The following is a 16,984-nucleotide window of genomic DNA, read 5'->3' as shown; positions in this document are numbered from 1 at the left end:
GACCAACTTCTGAAGAAAACCACACTTGTTAAAAATAATTTATTTTGCTAAACAAAAACAGCAGGAGGAGCTAAATTAAAAGGAGCTTTTCTGATCCTTTCAATCTCATTAAGAAACAAGATGTCCAAAAGAAGAGTTGCACTTCAAAGGACCACCAGTTTCAATCTGTAGCTCTTCTGGATACTGCCATGATCCATATTCTAAGCAAGCATCATGCCTTTATTGCACTGCAGTAATAGCACATATATCTTTGAGATTTTGTTTGAATAGGCCTGTTCCTATTCTGAAACTTCCTATTCTGGCTGAAATTTTCAGGTTATAAGAAGAATCTACAAGACTGGATTCCTTGAGGCCTAACCACTGTCTTTCAGTGGTAAAAGGATAATTGACTGCAACCATAACCCACTGAGCATGTCTGTGGATCTTAGGGCCAGCCCTATATTAATTTTACCACCACCTAGGATTAACTGTTTTCCCTTCCTTAAACAGATATTTGATATGACACCCTCAACATGATATCTTTTTACTCCTTTTGTGTTTTTTGTTTGAAAAAGTAAAGAACACTTTTGTATCAACAACTGTAATCAGCGTTCTCATTTCTGTACTGTTATGGAATCTTTCAATCATCTCTGAGAAAAATTAGTCACACATTGTAACAGACCAGCACAACAAAACTATCCTTCAACACTTTCTTCATTCATTAGCGATCTGCTTTTCCTGTCTGTTACACCTTGAAAATTGTTCTTTTTTGCTTAATATAAGAATGAAGTGTGAGAGTGTCCTGTAATAAAGACGTAATGGCAAGTCATTTTGAAGCTGAATGAGTGACATGTTAATGAAATATTAAACCAGTCGACCACATGTTAAAGCTGTACAGATTAGTCATGACCATTACCCACTGCAGCCAGTCCCACCCATAAGCTGCAGGACTCTTTCTCTCAAACATACAGAGATCTCAAAATCCAAACTGTTCATAATTTGTTTACCAGGAGCAGGCCATTGACAAGCTTTGAGGCTGTGACATTTTGCCAAGGAAAAGTCTGGGTTACCAGTAGTCCAGACACACACGCAAGAGGAGTGAAAACTCAGAGTCCGAGCAGCTGTTCTTTCTAAAATTAACAAAACTTCTCAGGGTGTATGGACTAGCGCTTGCTGCACTTGAAAGGACTAGGCTGTTTACAGTGCTCTGCAAGAGCATTCAGACACTTGCCATTTTGTGAAATCACAAAAAGATGTACGCATTTTTTAAACTTAATATTGTTCTTCAAAACCTGAATGCTCAAACTGCAGACCTCTAAGGTGCTGTAGATTAGCTACAGCAATAACTTGTTATTCTTCAAAAACAAATAAAATATTGCTGTTTGCATACGTATTCAGACCTGTGAACTCAATATTTGTTGGAAGTACCTTTGGCAGCAAATATTGCCACATGTCTTTTCAGCAAAGCATCCTTGGACTTTGCACATGGATTGAATGCAGTTTTTGTCTATTCTTTTTGGCAGATTTGCTCAAGCTTTCTCAATGCGTATGGACAGCAGATTTCAAGTCTTTCTAAAGATTCAAGTCAGGACATTGACTAGGACACTCAAGAGCATTCTTTTTTTTTAAACCTTAAAAACACTCCACTGAAAACTTGGCCTTGTGCCATTTTGTCCGTGTTTGTGATCTGCAGCATATTTTCCCTCTAAGATCCGCCAGTACTTTGCTCCATCTATGTTCCCATCAGTCTTGACAAGCTTCCCAGTCTCTCCTGATGAGGACCACTGCTACCACCATGCTTGAGAGCAGAGATCATAAAGGTCCAGTGTTTGTCTTGAATGACCAAAAAAACCCTTTGCCACATGTTTGCAATATCACTTAAGTGCTATATGGCAAACTCTGTGTGGGTTTTGACATTTTTTCCGTTCCATACAAGACTCCCCTGTTAGGGAGTAACCAGAAATGCATTCTCCCACCTCATTCACTAGACTCTATAGCTCTTTCAAAGTTGCTGCTGGTGTCCCTAACCAGTCTCCTCCTAACCCAGCTGATCAGTTCGGATAGACAGCTTAATCTAGGCAAAGTCTTGGTGCCTTCCATTTCTTTATCAACTTTACCATGCTCAAAAGGGATATAAAGGGTCTTTGAAATGCTTTTATACCCTTCTTCTGATCTGTGCCTTTCTATACTTTCATCTTTAAGTTTCTTCTAAAAGCTACTTGGAATTCATGGTTGAAACTTTTTTAAATCCACTACCTTACAGAGACAGGTGTATTTCTTCATTGTGAAATCACACTATTATCCCGCACAGACAGAGGCCACTCAACTAATTGCAAACTGTAAGTAAGGTAATTTTGTGCACCTCAATTAATATAGATTTGCTTTTAGAAAAGGGTTTGAATGCTTATGGAAGAAAAATTTTCATATCCAGAGCAATTTCAAAAGAGCAACTTTCTCTAGTGTACAGCAGCAGTGTTTTCACCTTGGGATACTGTTGCAAAACAGACCACATTTGTGGCAACAGTAACAAAAAAGCATAAATGTGATGGTACCAACTAACAAATGCCCTGTAGTCAGAAATAAAAGCTGAACAAGCTGATCGTGTGGTTTCTTGGTTTTCGGAGCACAGAGCAATGAGGTGATATGAATTTAAAAGCAACACAGAATTCATGACCACACGCCTGCCCTGCCACTGCGGACAAGGTGATTTTTTTCATTCATCTAACCACTAATTCTCACCATTTTGTTTGAAGCAAACAAATGTCAGTTAATGTAACAAAACAAGTGCATGGACATCCTTTTTAGACATATACAACGTAATGAAACTGTTAAGTAAACTAAACCTACAGCTGATGGAATTCCTTTGCTCTGTCAATTTGGCTCGTGATCATTAGAATTTATTTCAGGAACGAAAACGTCTCATTATCATATGAGACACACAATGTACCCAGTCCTGGAGGTGTAATGATTGTTGTGCTTTGTATTTATGGAACTTCATTGAAGTTGATAGTTGAGAGTTGTGATTTCATTTGAAGCCACAGTGCTTAGATGAAGGAGGTTCAGTTGTTTCATGCAACTTCTGTCTGTGACAATAAAACAAAATACAGAACTCCAGCAGGGATATTGACTGGGCTCTTATAGCAGACCAGTCATAGACATGAGTTTCAGCTCCTTCTGGTGTTTCCAGCTTACTGAGGGGGCTGATTTTGCTCTGCAAGAGACAAAGTGGACAGTCTCTGCAAAAACAAAATGACATTCTGCATTCCTCCATGAAAATGATATTCTCTTACAGCATCAAACTGTACAAGAAAAATGTTCTACAACAGTGGTTCTCAATCCCTAGTCTGCTAATTTGTGTTACAGCTGGGCCCTTATTCACCAGTGCTAATTGCTTGCCAAAACTTGATCTGCTTGCAGGATTAGAATTTTCTCTGCACTCAGGCCGTGGTTTAAAAAATACCCTAGTTATAATGAATTACTTACATGTTTGGAAGCACACAAAAGCCTCACTCCTTCTCTCCTCACAGTGCTAATTAAAATTTTGCTCTCTTACTTCTGATTAAACAACTCTTGATAGGTGAACAGAGGATGACAGACACAGGTGGGAATCGCACTCCATCAGAATACTCCTCAATTCAGTGTTTTCCCTCTGCTTATGTCCAATTGGTCATATTTATAGAAGAAAGCATGAATGAAGGCAATGCTGAAATTCACCGATTAGCACAGGGCTCATAGCCAGTATAAATCTCATTCCGTTTTTTTTTTTAAAGAGGTGAAAACAAATTTTGTAAAAGGCTTCAAAGCCCAGAAGACACAGCAGTTACTCAAGACCAGGACTGCAAAGCACTGTAGTGGGGATATTTTCAAAACCAAGGACTGAGCAAAAACAAAACAAGCAAGCAGATCAATTAATGGCAGTGATTAACAGTGGTAATTAAGGGCCCCATTGGAACACAAACCAGCAAATACAAGAGTACTCCAGGCCCAGGACTGAGAACCACTGTTCTAACTTAACAAATGAAAGAAATCCATTTGGCTTTCGGTTGCTTGGTAACTGATCCACAAATTCAGCCCAGGCTTTCCTTGAAAGACCATCTTTATATTGCCTCGTTCACTCAGTGTCAGAACAGAAAATGTCTCTGCCATCAAGTGTGAGCAGTCTTTTCACAACAGAATCGTACCGGACCCAAAAGCCATGTCTTGGCATCAGAGTAGCAATTTTTATCTGCTGCTAGGTCTTCTACCGAAAAAGGTCAGATACCTTTATTTCCAAAATCATTTCAAAACTAGAGTCTACGGGGGCTTGCAAGAGTACATTGCAAGCAGTTAGGTAAGCCTTTTGTCCCCAGTGAAAGGATGATGCGTCAACCCTAGCTTTTCCAATAGAATCCCTTTTGGTACAATACCTCAACAAATGTGAAGCACACGTCAGTGGGACGTCTGTCACACACAGAAGAGTAGAATCTTAAACTCTACCACCACCAGCTCCCAGTCTCTTAGCTCTTCATATCTGTCCAGTGTACTGCAAACGGAGTAAGAATAGCTTGGGGGAACCCTTTGACTAACAGATTTTTCGGGGATCCTCCATGAGGCTGTATCAGACATACCCACAATAAGCAGTTTTCCTTCTGCAGGGGGCCAAATGGTTACATTCCAAGCAACCTGAAGGAAAGCAGACCGCAAACAAATCCCCTACAAATATGCCCAAATTAGAAAAACTGCAATCAATTAGCCTGTGATTAACAATTCAACTGAAGCAAATACCAGAGCTGTTCCTACAGGACCAGTGCCACTTTGAACCTGGCTGCAGCGTGAAACATATATAGCCTAAGTGTCCATTCAGCAGATTCGCACAGACAAACCAGGTTCTTTCACTAGACCAGTCCCCAGATGTCGAACAGATTACGGCTGAAAGAGAATTAGCTATTAAAGCCTTTTCTTTTTCATTTTACATCATGTTTCATGATTAGTCTCGTTTGTATTTTAACAGGACTCCTAAAGAGAACACAAGTTAAGAAATCATATCTGAGGAGACATCAGCTGAACCAACCAATGTATATCATTGCAGGTGTATTTAAATATATCCAGTAGTACAATGGTTCCCAGCCTTGCTGGTCTTCCTTCCAATGGAGCTCTTACACTCCAGTGCGAATTGAGGACTTAGCCTGAACAAGCAAGCAGTTATTTAACTTTATCTGACACTTTAGGCATGGTCAAAACTACCATTTCCAACAACTTCAGCATACAGACTTACACACAGCCCTTCCTAAACTCTCCAACAATTTTGTTTCTGACTGAAATGCTCTTACCTGCAGCGTGTCTTTACACAAAGGGTTGTGGGAGTGTGGAACAAGCTACCATGCCACTTTGTTCAGGTCAATGCCCAGGCATCCATCAAGGAACTGCTGGATAAGATCCATGCTAACTACAGGTACCAAACAGATAAGATGAGCCAGTGCCTCCTCTCTTTTCTAATCATTACGTCTTAAATCTGAAAGGCAATTGGATGTATGCAATTTCAGATTCACTCTTAACAACACAAACTGCACTGTGCACAGGAACTCACCATTACTACTTTCTTTTAACACTGCAAAAAATAAATTCCATACAACTAGTTGTTATGGCAATGAAGTATTGAACTTGAAAAGCTGTGTGTGGAGGGACTGAAAGAAAGAAAACTGAATTCAGTCTTTTAATGCCTTACAAAAAAAAAATCTGTGTTCCACTCAGAAGTAAAATCCATATTTTAAACTGGTAGCTATTGTTTAACTATTTCTGACTTACAATATTAGAATATTACTAGTGCAGTTTTTTCAGTAAAAGATTAAACTGAATAATGCATGCATTTAATCCTAAACATACTGAAAATTCATAGTTTAGTGCAGCACTGCTCAAGAGATTTACGGTTTGACAGGCTAATTTACATACTGTTGATCTTGTGACACCGCACACAGAGGGCACACGGATGCTACAGTATGAGAGACCGAGCTCCAACATTTTAAAATCAATTTAGTTGCTTCTTGGCTTTGAATACACTACCCAGACTGCATCCATAGGCACAGGTCTGAAGCCTACATAAGGCTGAATGAGGAAGATAAAAGGGCATTTTTGATAACAAGCACCAGACTCTGAAAGACATTGAGGTTATAGCATATTGAAGAGAGAATTTGAAGACCGATGTATTTACATGAAAAATACCTATACCTTTTAGCGGCATTATTTTTTTAATTAACGAGACACTGAAACATGCACAGGATGTCTGTCAGGTAAAGTAGTTAAGCTTTCTTCTGCTCACAACACAAAAGCAAAGCAAAATAAACAGGAAAATAGTTGATATAGTACAGCTCTCTAATATTTTCTCTACACCATCCATTTGTGCTTAAATGAAACCTTAATGAATTTAAAGACAGCAAAAACATTTTATAGTATATCGCCGAGCTACACAGAAACATCTATTTTGGGGGATGAAACTTTAAAACACAGCCATCACATGTACATCTTGTGCATGCACTATTTAATTCAAATATTCCTGGTTGACATTAGGTAATTTAAAAATAATCGTAGGATGAATAATGACAAAAAATAGCTTGTGGGCTTGACTTCCATTAAATGTAATTATCTATCATTCTAGGTGTCCACTTTACACTATTCACTGAAAATAAGTTGTATTTTAACCATTTAGATTTCAGCCATACATGTAGACTATTAAAAAGTATTAATGACAACATATTTCAGAGTTCTGTGGAGGTGTAGACTAATAACTAGAAAATGCATCTATTTCTTGCAGTTCTGATAAAACTATTAGAGATTCTTCTGTATTTTGTATTTTACAAAACACATCTGCTGTAAAGGAGAGGCCTTATGGTGCCCCACTCAATGGAATACTAGACAGGATCAGTGACTTTACCAAAGCCTACAGTAAATGCAGCTGCAAGACCAATGAATATTTACTCCAGGCATTGTATTTTTACATAAAGAAATCAGAAAGCAAGATGTTTGTTTTTTTAAATACCACCAGCAACTAAGTAATACTGGTATTTACTATCAAACCAAAGCATACTTAAAATGAATCAGATAGTGCCATTTGATTCCCCTGGCTAATTCCAAAATCCTTCAGCCTCCTGTCCTTGCCGTTAAAAGGATGGGTCACTGCTTCCACTCGTTTGTAATCTTTCTGATGCATTTCAGAGTTAATGCATGACTGGATATCTGGAATTTCAGATTCCCTTTCCCCCCCCCCCAACAATAATCACGTGGCATCCTAACACACTATTTTTTCCCCACACAAGGCAACATTTTGCTGCAGGAGAGCTGAAAATAAACACTCATCATCTAAGATACTGTATAAAACAAGCATGGAAACTGGGAACACGTGATGACAGAAAAACATCCCCTCAATATGTAAAAGAGCAGCAGGACTCCTGGCCCATTACACCCCTCAATAAGATGTGTGAACTCCCTCGGATGGGGTTCCCAGTCAAGTGTTCACTGGATTTTCCTCCACTTTGCCATCTCGGTACCGACAATGGCTGTTGACAGTTTCCAAGAGGGAGTGGACAGATTTAAAATACTATTTCCTGTACATATGGTTGCTGTTCTGTATGTAGATCAAGGTCTTTTGTCTTGGTGTACATAAAACACTACGCCAAATATAGACCGTATATTCCAGACACAATCGTATAATACTGAAGCTTGTTCATATTTTCTGTGATCAAAGCTACCCTCAGCTACTTTTGTCAAGACAAAATTCCAGGGTTGCCCCACGACAGCAGAAGCCTTTCACAAAGCAGCCGTGAACAGGGGCAGCCAACCAGTCAGCTGCACTTGGCGCAGCCTATGAAATGAGCATGGCCAACGCTGAAGAAAAGCCAGGGAAACCAGCGAGATCAGCCACTGAACGAGCAGTACCAGCCGATCAAGGATCACCTGCAGAAGCAACCCCCCACCCCCACCCCACCCCAACATGTACTGCTTCTAACTGGCTCTGCCGGGCCTCAAACACTGCCGCGCGCTCGGAAATCACAGGAGACCACGCGCCGCTTGTCACGCTCGATTCTCGTAAGGAGGAGCGAGCCGCCCGTTGCCATCTTGGGTCGCGGTCAAGCGGTTTTAAAATTTCCAAAAAACAAGAGAACACAGGCACAAGCAAAAAACTGGCGTGTGCCAGATTAATCCCATCCCGCTTACCCAGATAGAGGGACGCGTTCTCCTTCTTGACGTTGTCATCCAGGTAGGTGGGCCCGAGGGTGTAGATGGGCGTGGAGCCCACCCCCACCAGAATCTGGGCGCAGATGAAGAGCGCCACATACAGGGAGTGGTCGTTGCCCGCTTGCTCCCGGGGGCAGGCGCCCGAGTCCAGAAGATCCCTGCCCGTGCTGTTGGGGCTGGTGCACAGGCCCTCGTTGCTGGTGGAGGAGTTCACCTCTTGAATTTGGTAGGGGGGGGAGATGAAGTGGGGCAGGGAGAACAGGGCCGCCCCCACGGCGATGAGCACGCCCCCCACCGCCAGCCAGCGGGGCCTCTGGCCCCGGCCGCCAAAATAGCTGATGAAGACCACCACCAGCAGGCTGCCAATGTCGAAACAGCTCACCAGCAGCCCGGACTCCGAGCTCCTTAAGCTGTACCTCTTCTCTATGGTGGTGATAACACTGCTCAGGTAGCCAGACACCATGAGGGACTGGATGAAAGTCAGATAGCACATGCAGAACAAGAAACACCGGGAGTCTGAAAGAATGACACCTATATACTTCTTACCAGGAAAGCGGATCAATTTCGAAGGGGAAAAACCTAGCTTCTCGCTCTTGAGATTGTTATACTCCACCTTAGCGACGCTGTTCCCTCCAACGCTGCTGGACTTGGAGACTGAGAATTCGGCCCTGGCAGGAGAACCTGGGTGGCACGCATCAGCTTTCTGCTGAAGGTCACTGAGCAAAGCGCCCTGGTCGACCAGTACCGACGTCTGCGATGTGTTTATTAATTTTGGCGGCAGGTCCTCGCTGCTCAGCCCGCAAGAGCCATTGAGGATGGGCAAACTTTTGGATTTGAAGCAGTTTCCTGGGTCTCCATACTGAAGTTCATGTGTATCAAGACCATCTGATAAGTCACCTCCAGTCTCTTCATTGTCAGATGAAGCCATTATGAAGCAGATTATATTTTTTTACAGACTAAATCTGTAATGGCTCAAAACAGACCATAGAATTAAATAACTACCACCAGTGGTAGCATATATTACGTCTGTTAATTAAAATAAGTGCGGGACCCTGCAAAAAAATAAACAAAAGTGAGGGTCTCGAACTGCATCATTTATCTCCATTTCCTCTTGCTGAAGAGTATGTTCTTATTTCCATTTGTGAACTCCATCTGATACGTAAGCCCCCACTAATTCGCTCTACACCAGAAAAAGGAGCCGACGACAATACCTTTTCATGTCCCTTTAATTCTTATTCGCTGATATCGTACATTAAAGCGCTCCATGTCTCCTTGAAGAGCTGAATTGCTCTCAATTGCTTTCCAGAAGAGGACAAGCCAAGAAGGAAAAGCATGAAAAAGTCACGGATGGTTGGTTCGCACCGCTGGTATATACATAACGGCTTTCGGCCGTCTTTTAAAGCGTTTTCTTTTTGTTTCTCAGAACAATAACGGTGGAAATGCCCCTGCTGTTTTCTCGGGGTGTGATTTTACACGTCTTCGTTATTTACCACTGTCTCAAGTCCGATGGTTGGATCCCTGCATGATTGTGTCCTAGTAGTGCTGACTCCTAGAGCAAGCATAAAAATTACTAGCATCACCATTAAGTCTACATACAAGGCATTTCTGCATGCATTGAATAAAATATTTTGCAGGTGCCATCCGTATTTTACGATAAATAGCCAGCTACATTTCAAGTAAACGTTTCCTGAGTAACTAAAGTGCCATGAAGCCCGAATGATTTATTAACGCCTTGTTTCGTGTTGCAAACAATGAAGTCACGACTAATGCAGGCAGATGCCAGGACAAACGCATGAAATCGCATATAACGGTACCAACCTGTCTATTCTGACAAATCGTTATGGGAAGGAGTCGTGTTAATATCAAACATCCCGTATTTCTACTGCACGAAGAAATAAATATATGTGCATAACAAAAACCACTATTGCATTTGTCTCAGCGATCTGTTGTTACTCACACAGAACAAGAGGAGGTAGGCTGTTGTTGTCCCCGAGCCGGCTACTCAGTGAATGAGATTGCGGATAGCAAATGTTAGAGCTGCTGGGCTTCATGTACCGCTGTACAGTAGGTAAACGGGAAATGTAGTCTTTACAGACTGAAAAATAAAGCCGGCAGTCGCATTCCCTTGGAGTAATTATGTATTTCTTCTGTAGCTTTCAAGCGGAATAAAACACCACAAGCATTCCCAGTGATAAATACGGTACGAAAACATAAACCACAGGAGAAACTCGCTTTGTTTGTTTCAGGCAAAAGAGGGAATTTTTTTTCCTTCAGAAACTACAAGTTCCAAGATGCTTTGTCTTCCAGCACGTGAGTATCTGCTTTTCTCGACATCACGTGTAGTTAAACAGCTGAAACCCACGATGACCCGAGTTGTGATTGACGACTGGAACCGGCCATTTAGGAAATTGTTGCTAAGGGAAGAATTGTTCTTGAATCGATGCAAGCGCAGTTCTTGAATCATCCCACATTGGCACCAATATAACCTCTTTGCAATGTGTAAAATTAGTTTTCCCTGGGATAAATTACGAAGCCGAATTGCTCTTGATACCACAGTGCTGTTTTCAGTAAAGGCTGAATCTTCATATATAAATTATATCAAAGTAAGGCAAGACTGATGTGTGGTACAGTGACACCTTGCCATCGTGTAAGATCAAGATACACAGGAAACAGAATATTTATATTGGTCTGAATTGTACAGTATATATTATCCCAGCAAGTAATGAATGCAAAACAGGCTACGTCCTGGACAGGACACCAGCCCATCACAGAAACCAACTTCAGTTATTTCAACACTGTAATATTATTCTCTACAATTACAGACATTAATTTCATGGTGGGTAATACTGTACACTTTCATTTACTATCGCTAATTAAAATAAAGGCAACAGAACTGAATTTGGATTCCTGATATGATCTGAACCCTTCCTTTTAAGAATAATTATGGAGATTTGGCAACAACAGAGTAGAAAGCTGTTGAATATAAGCCTTTTCTCAACACTGTCATAAAAAAAGTCTCAGGTCCTGATCCCTAGTGATTGATATTTAAATAGGACTGTAAAGACTTTGGCGGTAAACTGTTAGATTTGTCTTGTATTCACAGCTGAAGACGAAACTGCAACCAGAGAGAAAAGGAAATATTCCTTCCTTGCAAGTTCTTGGTTGTCTATTCTAACATTGTCTGTGTGACTATAGTCTGTGGTTATTGAAAGCAGGTTTTACTCATTTTGATTCTGGGTCTCTGTCCTGTCTTTCAGATCTAAATTAGAGAAATTAAAAAAGCTAATGCAGACTTTATGTATAAGGGGTAAAGTATGCTAAGAGTTAAATTACAACTTTTACTACCCAAAACTTTTCTGACATTACTTGCTGAGTGATTTTGAATGCAATGCAACATATAATTTTATTGGTGGGTTTAACAACCACAGAGGAAATTGCCCTTAATCTCTGGATAAACTTATTTCAGCCACATTGCGTTGGTGGCTAAATGTATTTAGGGACACAGTTTGTCTTGAGTTGCCAAAGGTGTGGGTTCATGTTCATTAAAGTCCTGGGATCTGGTCTCTGCTTTCCTGGCCAAGTGTCTGTTAGAGTGAGTTATCGGTTAACAGCATTTTTAGTCTTATTTTGATCATTTTCTATTTTAGTATTTGAGCTCCACGCATAAAAAAAATTGTTGTTGTTTCTGTTGTTTTCCATGTTTTTTTTTATTTTCTTTGGAATAAATAAACACCAAAAAGGGACTCATCAGCACACAGCACCTGACCCATAAGAGTTGTTTCTGGATCTTGGTGCATCATAATGACCAGTGAAAGCAGGTGAAGAAGGCTCCACAGCCGAAACACGGTGTAACTTTACTTTTCTTTGCCTTTCATCATGGAAAGAACCTTTAGCTGTTCCTTTACATCACCAGTGTCCAAGTGGGAAAACGTTTCACAATCCTAGTGTTGGCATTGAAAGATCAGCTGGGTCATATCAGGAATTCAGTTCAGTTTAAGTTATCTTGCACATGTTTCAACAGTAAGAGCACACATCAGAAAATAAATCATGTACAGCTAGAGTATATAGACAAATAATATGTAAATCCTTAGGGAAAAAAAACTTTAACCGTTCAGTATAAAAATCAGCTAAAGCGTAGGTTACTAATATGGACAACATGGATCTCTTATTTTCGTCCCAGTTTATCTGCGAGGTACCATGAGAACTGACAGATTAAACCTCTCTCTTATCAGGTTTGACCTTTCTATACCAGCAAAGTACAGGCTGTCCAAGGAAGAGTACAAATTTATAATCAATTTGCTTGCTTACAGTAAGTCAAGCCAAAGCAGCTGCTTCTCTGTTGCACTGAAAAACGATCCCTTGTACTGCACCTAGAAATGCACTGGGAAACTCAGGATCTCATGCTTTCCAGCAATGATGTGAGCCTGCACAATTTTACAGCTCTTTCATGACTGGGAATGTTTAATAACCTAAACGCACCTCATTAGGACAGTAAGAGAGAATCCCTACTTACTGTATCTAAAACCTGGCCTTTGGAGAGCAGTGTTATGGTCTTTAACTGGAAGTGAATTACAACATAGCATGAACGAGACTACGATTACACATTACAAACTGTGCAAATAAATTCACTGATAAGAAAGGGACAGCAAATTCTAAAACTTTGGTCCACATCTCTTAACCCATAAAGAAAAACAAAACTTTCATAATCTACCCATGTAACAATTTAGTTAGTATTCTGAATAATTCAGCATTCTCAGCTTCAAAAACACTTTGCTTAAGCATGAAAGAAAATGCCTGAGCCATTGTTGTTGAAATTGTTGGTGTAATAGAGTTTTAATTCTAAACCAGCAGGGTTCATGTTAAACCATAGTGTGCCTCGACCATCCTGTTTGTCCTCCATTAATACACGTAATCCTGTAATGGCTGAAAATCTTCATAAACTTCTTACATAAATATTTTAGAAATTGAAGAACATGTGATATTTTGAACTGCAATGATGCTGTTGATCAGTAAGAAAACTGGTAGGATTCCTGGGAAAAAATAGGTAGAATTTATGTTCAGCTCAGAGTGGAACATTCTGAAGGTCAGACATAGCTCACTCTCAATGCAATTTGTCTCAGGGAGCTTAAGGAATGGCGTCACCAGTAACACAGTACAATGCCAAATTCCTCACCATAGTTGGCATCCATTAGTATTTCAAATTAAAGCTGTCCTGATCCATTTTGTGGGTCAAGCAGTCAGAGACTTGCTGCAATTACCAGCAGAGAGCATGGACACAAGCAGGTAAAATTTTTTAACAGATGTAATATTTCCAAAATGCTGCAGCAACTTAGAATATGAGGGTAAAATAAAGCCATTTTTGCTTAGCAGTTAATCTGTTAATCTCTGAAGATAGAGTAAAACAATTTCAACACAAAAGCAGAAATGTAAGGTTTTTTTTTCTAAGAGCCCGTAGTAAACAGAAGATGGCTGTTCTGCCCTTTTTATTATAAATCTTTCATACAAATTACTTATCTTTAAGGCAGCTGAGCGAGATGTCACTCTTGTAGTACCTGACAGATGTAGCATCTAAAAGCACTGTGGAAAGGACCCATTTCACCCACCACTGAAGAGCTGCACCCCCCTGGGTGACACCAGACATAAGCAACAGCAGCCCCACTGCAGGCCCACACAGAAGACCAAGTGGAAAAGTCCGAAATCGCTCTGAGAGCTGACTTTTGGTGTAAATTTAAAGATTCAGGACTGTACAAGACCAGAGTGAAATTATGGCCAGGTTTCCAGGATTAACAGCCCCACTGCGGGGTTGTTAATGACCTAGTGGCCTGGACCAGAGTTAAACTTCTCACCCAAAGGATGCCACCTCCTACTGCACAGTGTTTCCGTCACCAGTTCAGCACTTTGTCGCTGATTACGTGTCCCACGTTTTGTTTCCTAAAAGAGGAAAATGGTAACAAAAAACGTCTGCTTCCGGCTCTAAATACTTTACTGTAAACATCTCATTGAACTATATTAATTTGCATGCTTGTTTGGCTTACTTATATCATATACTTGACTGGGGCTAAAACATTATAAAGTGTAGAAAATAAAAACTCTAACATACAGCATCTTCCGATGGCTTCAGCGAATGGTAAAACAAGTTATGTTACAGTACGAAACTCCCGTTTCGCGTAGAAGTATTGGTCTCCACCTAGTGGTAATATTTCTGAGTTCTTAATATCAGAATATCAGTCAAACAAGCATGCAAAAACTCTAAAACTGATTCTGCTTGTGACACAGATTGTATTTGGACTAAAAGCGCAGCCCAACAACATCTTTTTAGTAGAGGCAGAAATTAAGTAAATTTAACACTTTTAACATAAAAAAATAGGACCTACCATTTTTTTCCACCCTGCTCTATCAGATTGTAACAGGACCTGCCCTAAAATATCTTTTTAAATTAAGTGGAAAAAATTGAAATGCGATGTTTAAACTTTGAAAGTGTCTGTTCGTGTTTACTGAAGGATGAATGAATTACTGCTACTTAATAAATAAGGTGGTGTTATTACTTCACTGGCATTGAAAGGCTGGAGTCGTGAGTTTCTTCTATCATCAGCAGAGAAGCTTATTATTTGATTCAAAGACTCAAAGTCCTTGAAGATATCAACAAAGCAAACCAAATTAGTTACTTTAGATTCAACAATAAAATGGGAACTGGGAGACACAAGTAAAATTAAGAGGAAGTGTAAATACTTTTTTGGGCGGAGTGGTGGCTCTGTGGCTAAGGATCTGTGCCTGTGGCTGGAAGGTTGCCAGTTCAAATCCTGCAGCCGGCAGAGGACTCCTACTCCGTTGGGCTCCTGAGCAAGGCCCTTAACCCCAACTGCTCCAGGGGAGCCATACGATGGCTGACCCTGTGCTCTGACCCCAGGCTCTCTCCCTATCTGTGTGTGTCTCATGGAGAGCAAGCTGGGGTATGCAAAAAGACAAACTCCTAATACAAGAAATTGTAAAGGGTTTATAAAGTGATGTTATAAATACAGATACTGTGAAATGTTAACACTTCTCATCTTACAAACCTTGCAGTGGGATCTTGACCTAGAATAGTCTATATCTCTCAGTTTAAGGTCTCCTGTTTTTTGGTGATGACAATAAATGTACCCTGTAAAAAGTAATGTTTATTAAACACTGTTTTTATGGGCAGATATGGCTTCAGAATAGACTGCAAAGTAATTATATTTGGCCAAATTTACCATTGGCCTTTACCAATCATGGCCTCCTACTAATCCCCATCTCTGAATTTGCTTTATCACTCTGCTCTGCTCCCCACTGATAGCTGGTGTGTGGGGAGTGTTCTGGTGCACTATGGCTGCTTTTGCATCATCCAGGTGGATGCTGCACATTGGTGGTGGTGAAGAGGATCCCCATTACCTGTAAAGCGTTTTGAGTGGAGTGTCCAGAAAAATGCTATAAAAGTGTACGGAATCATTATTAATTAGTGTGGTAGTGGGAAATACTTCAGAAAGCCTCTTCGATACCCTTTATTTTTGGGATCCCATTTTCAAAAGCACTAGTACCTCAAACTTCTTGTTTATTTTGTCAAATCAAAATAAGAAAAAATAATACTTATGGCATTTTGCAGCCATTTACAGGAATATGTTGCATAGGAGTCGTTTTAGCTTAACTAAAGTTAGATATTTAAAGATATTGGTTAAAATATAATTTGATCATATGAAAATATCGTTGTCACACAAAAACATTGATACAATTTTAATTTAATGTATCTTCTACAAACGTATGTAAGACAAATGTGCCAAACAATATTTGATGGCAAAAGTTTTACACCCCATCAGCGATGGCACAAAATATTGAAGCATGACTCCGCCCCAAAGTCCTACTTAAAGAGGTTGGAAGATTTTGTGAACTGCAGCCGATTTGAACTGAAGAAATTTGTTTCAGGTTTTTTTTTTTCAGCACCCACAAGATGGAGCTCTACTCTATCTTTTATCGCTATTTTCTTTCTCATTGATTGTCTTTCTCACTGTAAATATTATTGTGCTCTGTTGATTGGTCAGAAAGTATTTTAGTGGGTATTTTTGCACATCTACAGTATGCATTTACATTACATCTTAACAGAAAACAAACCCTGTAAACGTTTTCTTTCCACCGGCAGTTAGCCTCCACTGATAAAGTTCAGTGTTTCTTCTACAGGTGCCTGGATATCATTTATGGTCTTAAAAAACTAGTAGAATTAATTGTGCTCTTTCCAGAACGGAGGATTGCTGTAGCTCGACATTGAAAAGATTGAAGTTTAACTCCCTCAAGATCTGACATCTTACTCGGAAAGTGAGGTCTAGACAGGGATTTGTCAACACCATTTGTAATAGATAGATACTTTATTGATCCCGTGAGGGAAATTGCAGTGCAACAGCAGCTTAGCACAGTCAACACAGCACAGTGTAACGAAATAATACAACAATACAATACATACAGTACCGTCAGTACAGTCAGTGAGAAGTGCACTAAAAATTGCTGACAGTACAGAATATACAAAAAACAGAACAGTACACAAAAGTTGTATTGCACGTTATAAATATAAAAATTATATAAAAAATATATATAATCATCTCTCGTGAAAAAAACATACGAGTGTAAAGGTTGTTATGGTGCAAGGCAGGATACACCCTGGAGTCCATCGCAGGGCACACAGAAACAAACACGCACACCAGGGCCAGTATTGTAAATGATTCCTGTACGGTTTTGGACTATGGGAGGATACCCCACGCAAAAAAGGGGAGGACATACAAACTCCATGCAAGAT

The 16,984-nt window shown here is 40.1% G+C and overlaps 1 protein-coding gene across 3 annotated transcripts in view; it reads right to left on the bottom strand.

The window, feature by feature from the left end:
- Window positions 1–10,186, bottom strand: part of LOC148831764 (solute carrier organic anion transporter family member 5A1-like) — a 60,607-nt gene extending 50,421 nt beyond the window's left edge. The window contains exons 1-2 of one of the 3 annotated variants that reach the window (XM_088919711.1): window positions 10,145–10,186; window positions 8,167–9,736 (exon numbers count right to left, since the gene is read on the bottom strand). In XM_088919711.1, coding sequence (XP_088775837.1) covers window positions 8,167–9,115 — 949 coding nt within the window. In that variant the 5' untranslated portion in view covers window positions 9,116–9,736; window positions 10,145–10,186. The remainder of the gene's footprint in view (window positions 1–8,166; window positions 9,737–10,144) is intronic. The other 2 variants (XM_088919712.1, XM_088919714.1) reach the window with 2 other exon arrangements.
- Window positions 10,187–16,984: the final 6,798 nt, after the last annotated feature.

Source organism: Atractosteus spatula, chromosome 6, assembly GCF_055471065.1.
Source record: "Atractosteus spatula isolate fAtrSpa1 chromosome 6, fAtrSpa1.hap1, whole genome shotgun sequence".
NCBI classification, from domain to species: domain Eukaryota; kingdom Metazoa; phylum Chordata; class Actinopteri; order Semionotiformes; family Lepisosteidae; genus Atractosteus; species Atractosteus spatula.
The sequence above is the reverse complement of the archived record's forward strand: the minus strand, read 5'-3'. Positions and strand labels throughout refer to the sequence as shown.